Source organism: Thunnus maccoyii, chromosome 11 (assembly GCF_910596095.1).
Source record: "Thunnus maccoyii chromosome 11, fThuMac1.1, whole genome shotgun sequence".
NCBI lineage: Eukaryota > Metazoa > Chordata > Actinopteri > Scombriformes > Scombridae > Thunnus > Thunnus maccoyii.
The window spans coordinates 33161827-33175439 of NC_056543.1; the positions used below are offsets into that span (position 1 = coordinate 33161827).

At 40.8% G+C, this 13613-nt stretch overlaps 1 protein-coding gene across 2 annotated transcripts in view; it reads left to right on the forward strand.

The window, feature by feature from the left end:
- rab3gap1 (RAB3 GTPase activating protein subunit 1) overlaps positions 1-13613 on the forward strand; it is a 71539-nt gene that overhangs the window by 18880 nt on the left and 39046 nt on the right. For both annotated transcript variants that reach the window (XM_042426029.1, XM_042426030.1), the window contains exons 8-13: positions 1966-2065; positions 5152-5233; positions 5417-5485; positions 9628-9701; positions 12307-12399; positions 12598-12770. In XM_042426029.1, coding sequence (XP_042281963.1) covers positions 1966-2065; positions 5152-5233; positions 5417-5485; positions 9628-9701; positions 12307-12399; positions 12598-12770 — 591 coding nt within the window. The remainder of the gene's footprint in view (positions 1-1965; positions 2066-5151; positions 5234-5416; positions 5486-9627; positions 9702-12306; positions 12400-12597; positions 12771-13613) is intronic.

Here is a 13613-nt window from a genome sequence, read left to right on the forward strand (position 1 = left end):
CTGGGAGACCACCAGGATAGAAATGTTTCATCATAGGGGCCGCTGTGGCTCAGGAGGTAGAGCACGTCGTCCACTATCGGTGGTTCGATACTCGGCTCCTGTCCTTGGACAAGATACGGAACCCCAATGGTTAGATCCCTCTGATGGGCAGGTTGGGACCTTGCATGGTAGCCCCTGTACCCATTCAGCGTATGAATGTTTATGAATGTGTGAATGTGACTTGTGATGTAAAAAAAACGCTTTGAGTGGGTTTGCAGTGACCCTTCCCTCTAAGGGGAAGGTTCATTTAATTCTCACAACCACTGATGCCAACTTAACAATTTTGTTGCTAGATTTAGCAACGGTTCAGACTCCCCTGCCGACTTTTTTTTTTCAAAAAGCACCTATCAACATATTTAGCTACTTTTAAAACAGACAACTTTTGAAGAGTGACTCAAACGCAAAAACGATTTTGTCTGTCACACGCTCAACAAGTGCATGGAAGTGATGAAAAGTGACAGTTTCTCTGTCAAACACACTGTCACAACACACGGTCTCTCCGCCTAGCTGAAAAAGTGCATAGAAGAAGTGGTGACATGTTGTGACACCCGGCCGAGGTGAGTGTCTCTCCCCTAGCTGTGCATCAGCCAAGCAGCTGCTAGTGTGCAGTAAGTAAACTGTTAAGTAAAAGATAAGTTATTGCTAAGCTTTTTGTTCTTGTACCTTCAGTTGGATGTTGTTCTGTTCTCTGTGCAGAATGATGTATGTGCAGAGTTTGTTTACACATTCACCTGCTGAAGGAGGAAAGGTTCTCTGAGCTTATTGAAAGTTCAATTTTAAGGGGTGGGCCTACGAGCATGATTTGTGACATCACAAATACTTTGTAGCCAATCCTGGTCAAGTATTCAACAACACAAGTGTGATGTAGAAACTTGAAGTCTCAAGTGTACATACACTGAGAATGGACTTTAAATTGAAGGAGGAGACATCTTCTGTGAAATAATTAAACTTTTGAAATGAAATATATTTACATATTTATAGACTGGAATTTTTAATTAGGAGTACGAGTAGATGCCATTTCAAGGATTTTAACATGCTAATTATGTTTTTTTGTGTAGAAAAACCAAATCAATGAAAAAAGGTAACCCCAATCCCAAAAAATGTAATGACAATGCATCGATCCTACTTGGATCTTTGTCAGGTCAAAATGTTTGACACTTTTGGGGTTCAGTATTTTGCCCAAGGACATTACGACATGCAGACTGGAGGAGTCGGGAATCGCACCGCCGATCTTCCAATTAGTGGACCACCTCCACCATTAGTGGAGCCACAGCAGCCCCTAATAATAGTAATAATAATAATAATAATAATAATAATAATGATGATGAATGTGTTGTGTTTATATTAATTTTACAAATAAAAATATGTGATAATAAATGAATACATATAAACAAACAAATTTCAAGTCATATTTTTCACTGAGATGGCCAGTCAATTTGAGTAATGTCATTGTGTTCGCTACATAATGACGCAATTTTATGTCAGTATATAATGACATCATCATGTGATGACATTACACCATCATTTAGCAACTTTTAGCAACAGAACGACTGCTTGTAGCAACTTCCCCCGAAAACTGGTTGGCAACACTGCTCACAACATACCACTTTTTTTAGGGGGAGAAGGGGGTCGTCACGGGTTGACCACAGTTGACCCTGCCAACAAGCAGGACGGCAGCAGCGCAGCTCATCGCGGCTATTCCCTTCTGTGAAGCATGTTTAATTGCAGGTTGGCTCAGCACGGTGTAGCTAAAGCTGACCAACCTGGGCTAATGAAAAGACCCTATAAAAATCCAGGTTTAGTTCCTGGATGTAAGGGCTAAAGAGTAATGTCCGTAACTAAAACATATTTTAAGTGTAAATGGTACAGTAACAGTGGCATGCAGAGAACATATTAACCAGACTTTTCTGTTTTTTTTCTCCTCAGGGCTGCACCCTATCCCCTCTACCTCCAGTCAATATTGCCATCCGTTTTACCTATATTCTCCAGGACTGGCAGCAGTATTCATGGCCACAGCAGCCCCCAGGTAGGCACATGCAGAACAGAGTGATGTAGTTACACCTATTACCAAATTATCTCCATGATCACATAGTGTCACTTCCACAAGAACAGGGCTGTCAGGATAACAAAGTTCAAAATAAGTACAATACAATTTAATAGCTAAAAATATCACTGTAATAGTAATATTGTGAAATAATTATTTTACTGCACTGATCATTAAATGTCACTCCTTGTAGGAGCTCAATGTTATAACTGCACTTCAGTAAATTGACATTTTGAATTGCAACCCTATACTTGAAAACACATAGGGCATAATTGAAATGTGGATCATGCAGGCCATGATTGGATGGTTGGCATGCACAAGGTGCTCTGTATGAAATACTGTTGTAGGAATTTGTGAACTCATAGATTTTAGATTTTAAGGGGGTAATTATGAATTATTATTGTGTACAACTCAAATATGAAATTATTTGTCCAGTGACATAACTCATATTGGAGTATGTATAATAATAGGGGAAATAGTCTATGTTGGCCACACAAGAGGTCGATTAGAATTATGATTGTTATTGATCACAATTATGATTTTTTGAGGGCAAGTGACTGAGATGCAAAGCACAACAAAAGACGAACAAGAGAAACAACTCTCAGCTTTCGTTGTGGTCATGGGTGTGGTGAAGAGAAAACTTCTTCAAGGTTATTCTACATAAACAGCTGGTATCATTCCACAGCACCACATCATTTTTTTAACCTGTCCTGCTGGAGATGAGGCTAAACTCTGTCTTCAGCTTTGCATTGAGCATTGTGTAGTCCCCCCAAAGTGTTGCTCAGTGCACTTTCAAATGCTATTTTGTACTGTTCAAACTTGTTCCCCTGCAGCAGGGTGGCACAAGATGGTTTGTGAAGGACAAGTGTTCCCTGCTGTGGCCCAGTATGGGACAGAGAAAAGAATCAAAACAAAAATAATCTATAGATGACATTTCACCTACATCCCTCGTTGTGCACCGTTTTCCAAGTTTTCTTAAATAGTTCTCTTAATTATCAAGGTGCACTTTCAGCACTCCCTAAAGGGATGCGGCAAAATCCACCAACCCATGGAATATCCCGGCCTTATCAGAGCAATCACTCTTGTCACGGCCGTGCAAAGCCAGCTCAAAGGTGCAACGAAATTTCACACAGTCTATTATTCTGTACAGAAAGTGTTGATTTTTTTTGTCACCTCTTCAATGCCAGTCCTGTAGCCTTCATCTAGCTGTTAGTCATTACTAAACTCCTCATCTCGTCATCTTGCTTACTGTACACACTCATTTGGTACGTATTCACACCGAAATTAACCCAATGCAGTTTGAAAACACATTTTTAATAAATTTTGCCGTGACTACAAGGCACAGAGTACGAATGAACATTTTTATTTCAAAATAAATAATTTATCTTTCACATGTTTTAATAACTTTTCTTCTCTGTATAATTCAAAGGGCCCCAGCGCCCTGCAGTAACCAGCTGTCACTGACTTGAAAATTATTATTGTTTTTTCTTTTACCTTTATTTATTCAGGGGAATTTCACTGAGAGCTGTTGGTACTGGTAGGAGTATGTGTGGTTATTAGTAATAATTCATGATTATCTGATAATTATGAATAATGAAATCAAGAGATTATTAATATCAATCAATAATTCAGGCACCAACTGTTTATCAGGGTAGTCTCACACAGGAAGGCACCAATATGTTGGATCTGTGAGGAGCACAGTTGGTTATTAGCAATAATTAATTAATAATTATCAGAGATAATTACTAATTATTAAACTAAAAAAAATATTAATATGAATTAACAATTACATGGCACCACCTGGAAACCGGGACCAATAACAAAACAAGGTAGTCTCATAAAAGAGTTCACCTAGAATGTTAATATCTGAGTGACATCAACATTCACAGGTGAACACAGAAGGGTTGAATTCGAGCTCTGACTCCTTCAATCAGCCACTTTTAACAATATATAAAACACAATAATGACAAAAGGAACCTCTTTTTGAAGATATAACAGTATTTATTAAACTTAGCAAAATTAACACAAATGCTTCATTCAATAAACTAAATTTATTATTATTAATATTCTAAAATCTAATTCTACCAAAGCAAACACAAACAGCTATGTACAGGGTTGAACATACAGGTGTTTTGTTTTGCTTTTTTGTTTTGTTTTGTCTTGTTTTGTTTGTTTTTGTTTTTGTTTTATACTTTACACTTTGTGTGTTATTGTGCTATGGACCCTCCATGAGTCGTGTCCTTAATGAACTTTGAATTTGAATTGAAATGCATAATTTACATATCTCAGTCAGAACTCTTCAGTAACTAAATATAAGGGATCCTCATCAAAAATATTTGTTTATGATATGCGATTCTGTTAAAAAATGAGTATTGGCTGATATATTGTTGTCTGAGTTTTAAATAACTTTTTAAACCCCTAAATATTGAAATTGGCATCTGCCATAAAAATCAGTCTGACTCTAATAAGTAGAGAGGTCCACGTAATAATAATCAATAGAAAACTTTTTTCCTATGAGCCAATAGTAATCGATTGTATACAAACAATGGAGAGTCTTTGAAATGTTTCAGATAGTTTAGGGTCCAATTTTGATACTGCATGTGTCATGTCGTGTATTCTGCATTCAGAGTCATTCTTTGTAGGTAGATAGATAGATAGATAGGTAGATAGATAGATAGATAGATAGATAGATAGATAGATAGATTTATTTGACAAAATTTAAAACATATGATAGGCTGATCACAAAGACAGACTCCATATAAGATTTTTTTGTAGGTGACAACATAGTACATGCATTTTACACTAATGACACTCAAAATGTCTGAAAATACATATTTATTGTGCATTATGTGCACATGGTACAAAAATGACAAAGGCAATGTCTCCCTTTTCAGCCAGTGAACTTTGTTGCTTGTTCAAAGCAGTAAATCTGTTGTTAAATGTGGCCTAACACCGATGCTGGAGACTATTGAGACAACAGATTTACTGCTTTGCAATGCAGCTGTTTTCATATTGTATTGCTTTTGTATTCTTTGTATTTTATTGTTTTTATTTTTTCTTCCTGGCAGACTTTGACACACTCCTTGGTGGTGAGGTAGGAGGCGTGGAATTTGGGAAGCTTCCTTTTGGAGCCTGTGAGGAGCCAATCAGGTAAAGGCATTGTAACTGATGGTACATTCTAGTAATTCGCAAAATACCTCAAACAAAACTGAAATTGCAGTGTTTTCATTGGGCTTTGATAAGGTTTCAGTTTCCACACTTTGTGCAGCAGATATTACAACATAATCACATATACACTGTCAATTATTTTGTGTCTGTTTTTGGCTGTTGTAGTGAACTTCATCTTGCAACCACTTGGCCTCACCTGACAGAAGGCATAGTCGTGGATAATGATGTTTACAGGTGAGAGTGTCCTAGAATGTTCCTCTGGACTGTATCTGACCACCACTGCAATAACGCTCTGCTTTCATGCTGTTCATCCAAAGATTTCATATTGTTTACAAGGAGAATTTTAAACTAAAATGTGCACCTTAAAGTTGATGGAGAATGAAAAAAAAACTTTTTACACTGTTTATTTTTGGCAGTTGTGTAGCTGTTAGGCCTGTCCCAAACTCAGGAAAATGTTAATTGACTCATTATCACTAATTTTGCATGATAAATGAACACTGCAATGGCCAGTGTGTGATGACCAATCAACAAGCAATCATATTATTTGATTTTAACTGTATTTGCATAAATCAATATTGTCACAGTTTTAATCATTGGCTGCTAGTGACACTGACTAAAGCCAATTTGCAGAATGAGACAAACTAGAAGGAGAAGAAACACAACGATAATAACTATGGTGGATGGTTTCATGGGATTGTTTTTCTCTTCATTGTTTACTTTGATAGCTTGTTCAGAAACAAGCTGAAACTCCTGCTTTGGAGGGATGTCGTTTTTGCTTGAAAACGGCATTTTAGAATTTAGCTTGCTTAATGTAGACGTAGTTGAAAGGAGCTTCAAACTTTAGACAACAACCCATGTTAGCTTTCTAATCATTGTCCCCTATCTATATGGAAGGACACGTCTTGTGGTGCACCTCAGCTTGCTGAATGAGTGATCAAACAAACATCCGCTGTAGAATACGTGCGCCGCTGACGCCACTTAGCAGGCTAGTAGGGCTGTCGTCTCCTGGTCGACTGGTCGATTAGTTGGTCAATATGCTCTTGTGTGACCAAATTCTCATTGGTTGAATAATCGCTGTTTTAATTTCATGAGGATAGGAGTGCTACATCAATAGCGTTCCAGGATGAATCCATTATTTCCTGCGGTGGGAGGGACAGACTAACAAATTTTCTGTGAAAACAGGGGTGTATTCAAAACACGTTTTCCAATTCGCCCAACTTAATGGAGCCTGGTAGGTCTAACTGTACTCAACATTTACTGAACGTACTGAGCGTTTACTGAATCAGTGTTTCTCCTAACAATTAAACTAATCAATTAGTTGAAGATTATGTACGATTTCACTCAACCAAGATTTTCTTTGGTGTACTACAGCCCTACAGGCTAGACAGCTAATTAGTAAGTCAGCTGTAGGACATAAGAGCATAAAAACCTACCTGTTATATTTCGTATAGGTTTCACCCTCTAAGAGCTGTTGCTGTTGGGTTTATCCCTGCACGCAGTTGTAAAGATTTTCTTCTGTGCCTCTGTACAGTTGCGTCTCTCAGGTCCTCATCTAGTATTTATGGTATATAACACTGTCAAGACCTGAGCTCTGCTGCCACTTTTTCTTCAGTGCCAAGCAGTCAACAAGTGAAGAACAGAATAACATGATGAAGAAGTTTAACGGTGTCCACCTGTACCCCGGCTGCCGGACTGGCTACATTCTCCTGTCAGATCTTCACCTCCGCTGTTGGGCTTGCCTTGGCACTGTGCACGCCGGGCTAGCACTAACCCTGCAGGCCACCTGCCAGTAGGGCTGCTCGATTATGGCTAAAATCATAATCACGATTATTTTGGTCAATATTGAGATCAAGATTATTTATTTAGCCATCAATAGGCAAAAGAGTTCTCTGCTTCAAACCCAGTTGATAACTTACGTGGCTGTGCACATGGTCTCCACCACCATGAGAGCAGAGCTGTCCCCAGCCAGGCTGGAAGCACTAAACTCTCTCCTGTCACGTGTTGCTCCCCACAGAGTGGTGATGACGCTATCTGTGATGCATCTGCTGGGCATGATGTCTGCAAGTCACATGGTTGTCCTGTTGGGACTCCTCCACATGAGGAAAATTCAGAGATGGTTCAGCCGCCTGCGTCTCAACCCAATACGGCACGGCAAAGACGTGTGCTGACTATTCCTCTCTCACTGTAGTCAGACCTGGCTTACTGGAAAACCCCCCCATGTTCCGTAGATGGGGGTTCCTCTCGGGAGAGCTAGGCTACATCACACATCAGTGTACACGGACACATCTCTCTCTGGCTGAGGAGAAGCGTGCCAATCTCAAGTTGTCGGAGGTTGAAGAAGCCTCTGTCTCTCCTCATAAACTGTCTGGAGTTGTCCACAGCCCTGAAAGTGTTAAAACACACTGCTCCGCTGCTGACAAACAGATATTAGTGAGAACAGACAACATGACAGCAGCAGTGTACACTCAGCTTGGTTTCTGGAAATAGCCAGGAGCCTCCTGCTGTGGTCTCACAAACACCTGCACTCTATCAAAGTGGTGTACATCCCGGGAATACAGAACCGTGCAGCAGACTTGATGTCTCACAGGGGTCCCTCCCACAATAAGTCCCACATGTTGTGGGACAGATTTGGGAAAGCAGAGGTGGATCTGTTTGCCTCATGAGAGATCGTGCAATGTGCACTGTGGTGAGAGAAGGAGTGGATGCCTTCTCTCACCAGCCGTGGCCCAGAGGTCCCTTTTTATGCATTACCCTGATTCCTTGCTTCTTAGTGCTCATTCAGGAGGAACATCTAGCAGTTATTCTGGTGGCCCCAGAACACACGAGCACAGTTCCCACCCATGGTGCAGCTACTGGCAGGGAAGACATGGCAGCTAACACGGCACAGAGACTCACTATCACAGCTGGATGTTGCGATCCTCCACCTCCTGGTGATAGGCCAGTGGCTGTTGGCTTGGAACCTGAATGGGAGCACCTGGAAAGGTTAAGCCTGCCCCCTGCAGTGGTATGCACTATCCATGGGGTGAGAACTCCTTCTACTAAAGCCTGTTACGATAGATGATGTTAGATAGACGGTTCGCTATTCTGTGCTGGTGCATGGAGAGAGGCTCAGACCCGATGTCATGTCCTCTGCCCCTTGTGTTGACTTATCTCCAGACATTGGTAGATAAGGAACTGGCTCCGTCGACGATTAAGTTATATGCCGCAGCCATCTCATCCTGTCACAGAGGCTTCAGTTAGAGACTTCTGTTCTGTGCATCCTTTGGTTAAGCACTTTCTGAAAGGAGTCAGATGACAGAGACCTGGTGTGCGCTCTTTTGCACCTCAGTGGGATTAACCCTGGTGCTGCACACTCTGGGAAAACACCAGTTCAAGCTGATACCCAAAATCTGCCTGGTGCACGCCCTGTCTTATTATCTTTTGTGCACAGCTAACATCAGACAGATGCAACAACTGTTTGTCCCCTACAGAGGACACTCACAAGGTGAGTCCCTGTGAAAGCAGCATCTGTCTCACTGGCTGTGTGGTGCTATTACACACGCCTACATTGCAGTGGGGGCAGAGCCTCCGCCGGGCATCTGTGCTCACTCCACGAGAGCCTTATCCTCATCCACAGCGCTCCTCAGAGAGATGGTGGTGGCGGACATCTGCTCAGCAGCATCTTGGGCCTCTCCATGCCCATTCTTCCATTTCTATCTGTGCAATGTATCTGAGTCCTGAGTCCTCCCTTACTTCCTCAGTTTTAAGCATGCTAGACAGCCAATGACGTGTTGTCAGATCTGGCACTTTTATGCAGGTGCCAAGAGGTGCTCCTCAAATCCCATCATGGATTAGTGAGCTGATGAGGACCATTACATTGTGTAATTAACATCCCACTTTCCTGCAGCAGGTGGTGTGTGGTGTGAAGGGAGTGTAATTTTCACTCTGTTTTTCCACACAGGGCCTGACATGATAAATGACCATGACACAGCCTGTACCTCCCTGCCTGATTATGCTTCGCACTTATGGGGTTGTAAACTGGTGTTTTTTATCTGCTTGTAAACCTTGGTGTCACAGTGGGGAATTGACTACATCAGCTTCACCCTTAATTCAATAGTGACAGCCCTTAGAGGGCGAAGCCTGTACGACCTAAGAGGCAACTGTACAGTGTACAGTGGTGCAAAAGAAAATCTTCATGACTGCACAGTCAATCTAGATGCTAAATGTTTTGTGTTATGCTATTCTTCCTTACCACTGCAGACAATGTCCTTTGCTTGTTAAGTACATTTACCAGTTTGTTTATTTTGTGCCTCAGTGCCCCTGCAGGCTCAGGCAGAAATGTGGAAAACAACAGGTTATATGATTTAATCATATGTGCTCTCTTTGTGCCCCGGCAGTGACCTTGACCCTCTCCAAGCTCCTCACTGGTCAGTCCGAGTCAGGACAGTTGAAAACCCTCAGTGTTTACTGGGTAAGATGAATCCCTTGGTTTCCAGTGGGCAATGCAATTTATATGCCTATAAAACATGAAAAAGCCAAGGAGATGATACTGTTTCACCTGCTTTCACCACTGTTATTGAAACTAGTGCAGTGATCTGCCTTACCCTGTCTTCTTTCAAGAGATTGAAATATTCCAGAAACTAGGGAAAATGCACTGCGAACAATTATCATTACATTATCTCAACTCAATCAGATATTTCTTTCTTTTAGATTTTGTTTCATTAATGTAGAATTTTTAGTCAATACAATATAAAAACTATTTGAGAAGCCTTAGTACCCTGCTGGTTTCAGGTTCAGCTGGTCTCTGACTAATCCTGACTGACTACAGAATAACTCTTAAATAGTACTGCTTACTGACAATGACAGGTTTTATATTTGAATGATGGCATGAAGCAAAACCTTTTTCTCAGTGGTTTAATATGCTTGTTGATTTTTGTTTAGTTTCTTGTAACAGTATGCAACAGGTTCCATCATTCTGAAGATGGAGAGCTCCAATCCCTACATCATCCACAGTATCCACAGCAAGAGCAAATGGCGAGCTAAAGACAACAGCTTTCAACACAGTGGACAAAATGGCCTTGACCTGTGCTAAAGCCTCCTAACACACTTTAGACCACACCCAATTACACGCTGTTATTTTTAACGATGGCAGGTCTTAAATTTTGAGATAATGCCAAGGCTCATGATCACATTGACACCAAGGATGTTGTTCACTAGGTGCCATCTTGTCTATTTTTCCCCTTGGGTTGGTGCTGTGCAAAACACATTGCTGTGTGGAAAGGTGTTACAGGTGTTACATGGTGTTTGTGCATACACCAATTACATTACTTGCCCACTGCCCCCACTGTCGTTGCTTTTTTTTAATAAAACCCATTTAGTTTATTGTCATGTATCAGTGCCCACGCTCATCGAATAAAAAATATTATATAATTTGTAAAATATTAAGTGTATTATCAATAATAAGTTGGATGATGGACGGTACAATTATAAACTAAAAGTGTCTGCTCTGTGACCATCTGCAGCAGCAGCAGAAGAGTCTCCCACTCTCTGTCTGCCCGGCGCACGTTCTCTCTCTTTGTCTCTCGACTACTGTAAAATAGGCCCTTGCCATTGGTATTTTGCCATTGTCATCTTTCATCTTTCATCTTCTTTTAAGTGTTCAATAAACCAACAATCAGACTGGCCACACTGGAGTGATGGAGTGAAGTTGGGTGTCAATCTAAAGCAGCTGCCGAATAGAGTAGGGGTTAAGACATGGGTTCAAATCCCAGTTGGGGCATTAATAAACTGGCAAAGTAATAGCAAAATGAAATGGACAATGAGACAGTCATGTCTGAAACAGATTCCACCCCCTGGCCCATGCAGAGCCCCATTCAGCATGGGCAGCAGTCACCACTGTTGCTGGTGAGTGGGGATTCCTGTTAGCTAAGGTGATGTGGAGAGCATCAAGACCTGCCTATGCATCAAACCATGGATTCCCCAAATCAGCAAGACTGTTTGCCAGTGATTTTTCCTCAGGACCTGCATTCTCAACCTCTCTAGTCTCTTCCTTTTCCTGTGCTGCTTTCTTGGCTGGTTCAAGTTTTACCACACGGAGGGAAAACCTTGTCTCGAATAGTCTTGTTCTAGGTCTTGACTTCAGGCCTCCCACTTGTCTCTGCTTAGCGTCATCTAGAATAACCTTTGTGTCGGCTCCGTCTTTTCCCATCACCAGGTCAATACTATGAAAAGGGAGGTCCTGCACTTCCATAATATCTATATATCCTGGCACCAGTTCATATCATTTGTCAATTCTGTAGATCATTTCATTTTCATTTGCCAATTCCTTGCACACCTTCAAACCATCCAGTAAAACCGGAAGTCACTATGTGTCATCACAAGCTGTCTACATGGAAACAGGGTCAGCGGCATGAAAACTGAACCAAGAACAGGACTTAGGAGAGCAAAGCAGGAAAATACACACAAAAGCGGTGAAACAGTCCAATAAATGGAAATCAGCTTCTTTATACAATAATTACAAGATAAATTATTACATGATGGCTTAAATTTTGGTTTTCATTTACAAAATTCTTTTTTATATTTCATGTTCATGACTTTGATAATACAGTTACAGAATTTATTATTTTTACTTTACGCCATTTTGCTAGTTTCACCTGACAATTCCACATTGGGGTGTACTTGGCAGACTCACTCTCACTCTCTTCTCTTTATCCCTTGGTGTCTGATAGGCTCATATTAGACAAGACCGGCATTTTTGAGGTTTAACAACCAATCAATAGGACAAATGACAACCTGTGACTGTGACATTTTAAATAACTTAATATCATTGATGTTTGATATTGCTTTGCTGAAAAGCATCACAAGGGAAATGTTACTGTTGATGCATATTGCCCTAACAGAGCCAACACTTGTATGTTATTGCGTGCTTTCAGTGTGACAGTGCCTGTCTGTTGATAACAAAACTTTTAAGACAAACAATTAATTCAGTAATTTTCTGTTAGTTGGGTCTTTAGCTGTGCAGTATAATGTGTAAAAAATGTTATTATAAGGATTTGGCCCATTATCTTTTCATGCAGGTGACTTTCTGACAGAGTTCTTTAAGCTCTGTTGTAGGAAGGAGTCTATAGAAGAAGTTCTGGGAAGAGGATTGGCTGAAGAGGAAGGCAAAGGTCAGGTTACTGGATGTACTGGAATTAATGACACTGCAGTGTCACTTAACACACTGTATTCCAAAGCATGATTGTTTCCATAGAACTGCCTCTAACTTCTCAGTAAATCCAAATGCAGATGTTCAGAGATCTGATACATAATTAATACAGTATAAAATATTAAATGGTGAAAATATGTGCTGTTTTTTTTTTCTGCAGAAAATAGTGACATCAGCTCTGCCTTATCCAAGCTGACAGAGCCAGCGGCAACAGTGCCGATCTCCAAACTCTCCGTGTCCAATATGGTACATAGTGCCCGAAAGCACATCCGACGCCACAGACGCATTGATGAGTCACCTCTCAGCTCTGATATACTCAATTCCATCCTTCTGGTAAGGCTTATTTGTGCTCCCTGTTTTACAAGGTTTCCTCACAGAAAACAACATGATGATGGAAACTGCCGGTGAAAACGCATTCTTTGCAGAGATAGAGAGACCTATGAGATTTGTGTCAATCCAAGGAGAAATTTTTATAGGGGGGGTTAGCAGTATAACTGGACGCAGCAGTGCAATGTGTGTGAGGCCCACTGGTTGAGAATGGCTTGGTGGGCATTAGAGTTCCATCTAGTGGGCCGCGGAGGCAGTGGCAGTGCCAAATGGCTAGATTTATTTTTTTTAATTAAAAATAGGTAATTTACAAAGCTAGTTATTTTCATATCTAAATGTGCGTAAGAATTTACATAGATAAAAAACATCAAATTAAAATGCATCATTTCAATGACCAGTTATGTTTGAATATCACCGTACCAATCACGAGTCACATCAGCAGGTAGAGACAAACCTGTTTTGTCACTGTTAACGATCACTCATATAAACAATTCTTCTGCTCGCAGTGTCACTGGAGAGTGGCATTAACTGAATTTTGGTTGCAGCTGCCTCCCCTAGTAACTCTCGGCACATATCCACAGAGCAAGGCAAATTAAGCTCTTCTGCAATGTTAATGGGTTTGTTGCTACGAGCTACAAAAGTAGCAACCATATAGCTAGCTTTCAAAGTGGCTTTTGACTGAGTTGTTAATGTTGTGATGACGTTCCTGAAGCCCATCCTTCTTTCTTAGGAAATATTATTTTGGCTTTCCAACACATCCCGGGTGCTTTGTGTTTAAATGTCTCTGGAGTTTTGATGGTTTTTGCACTTCATTTGACACAATTTCACCACGTTCAACACACTGTGCTT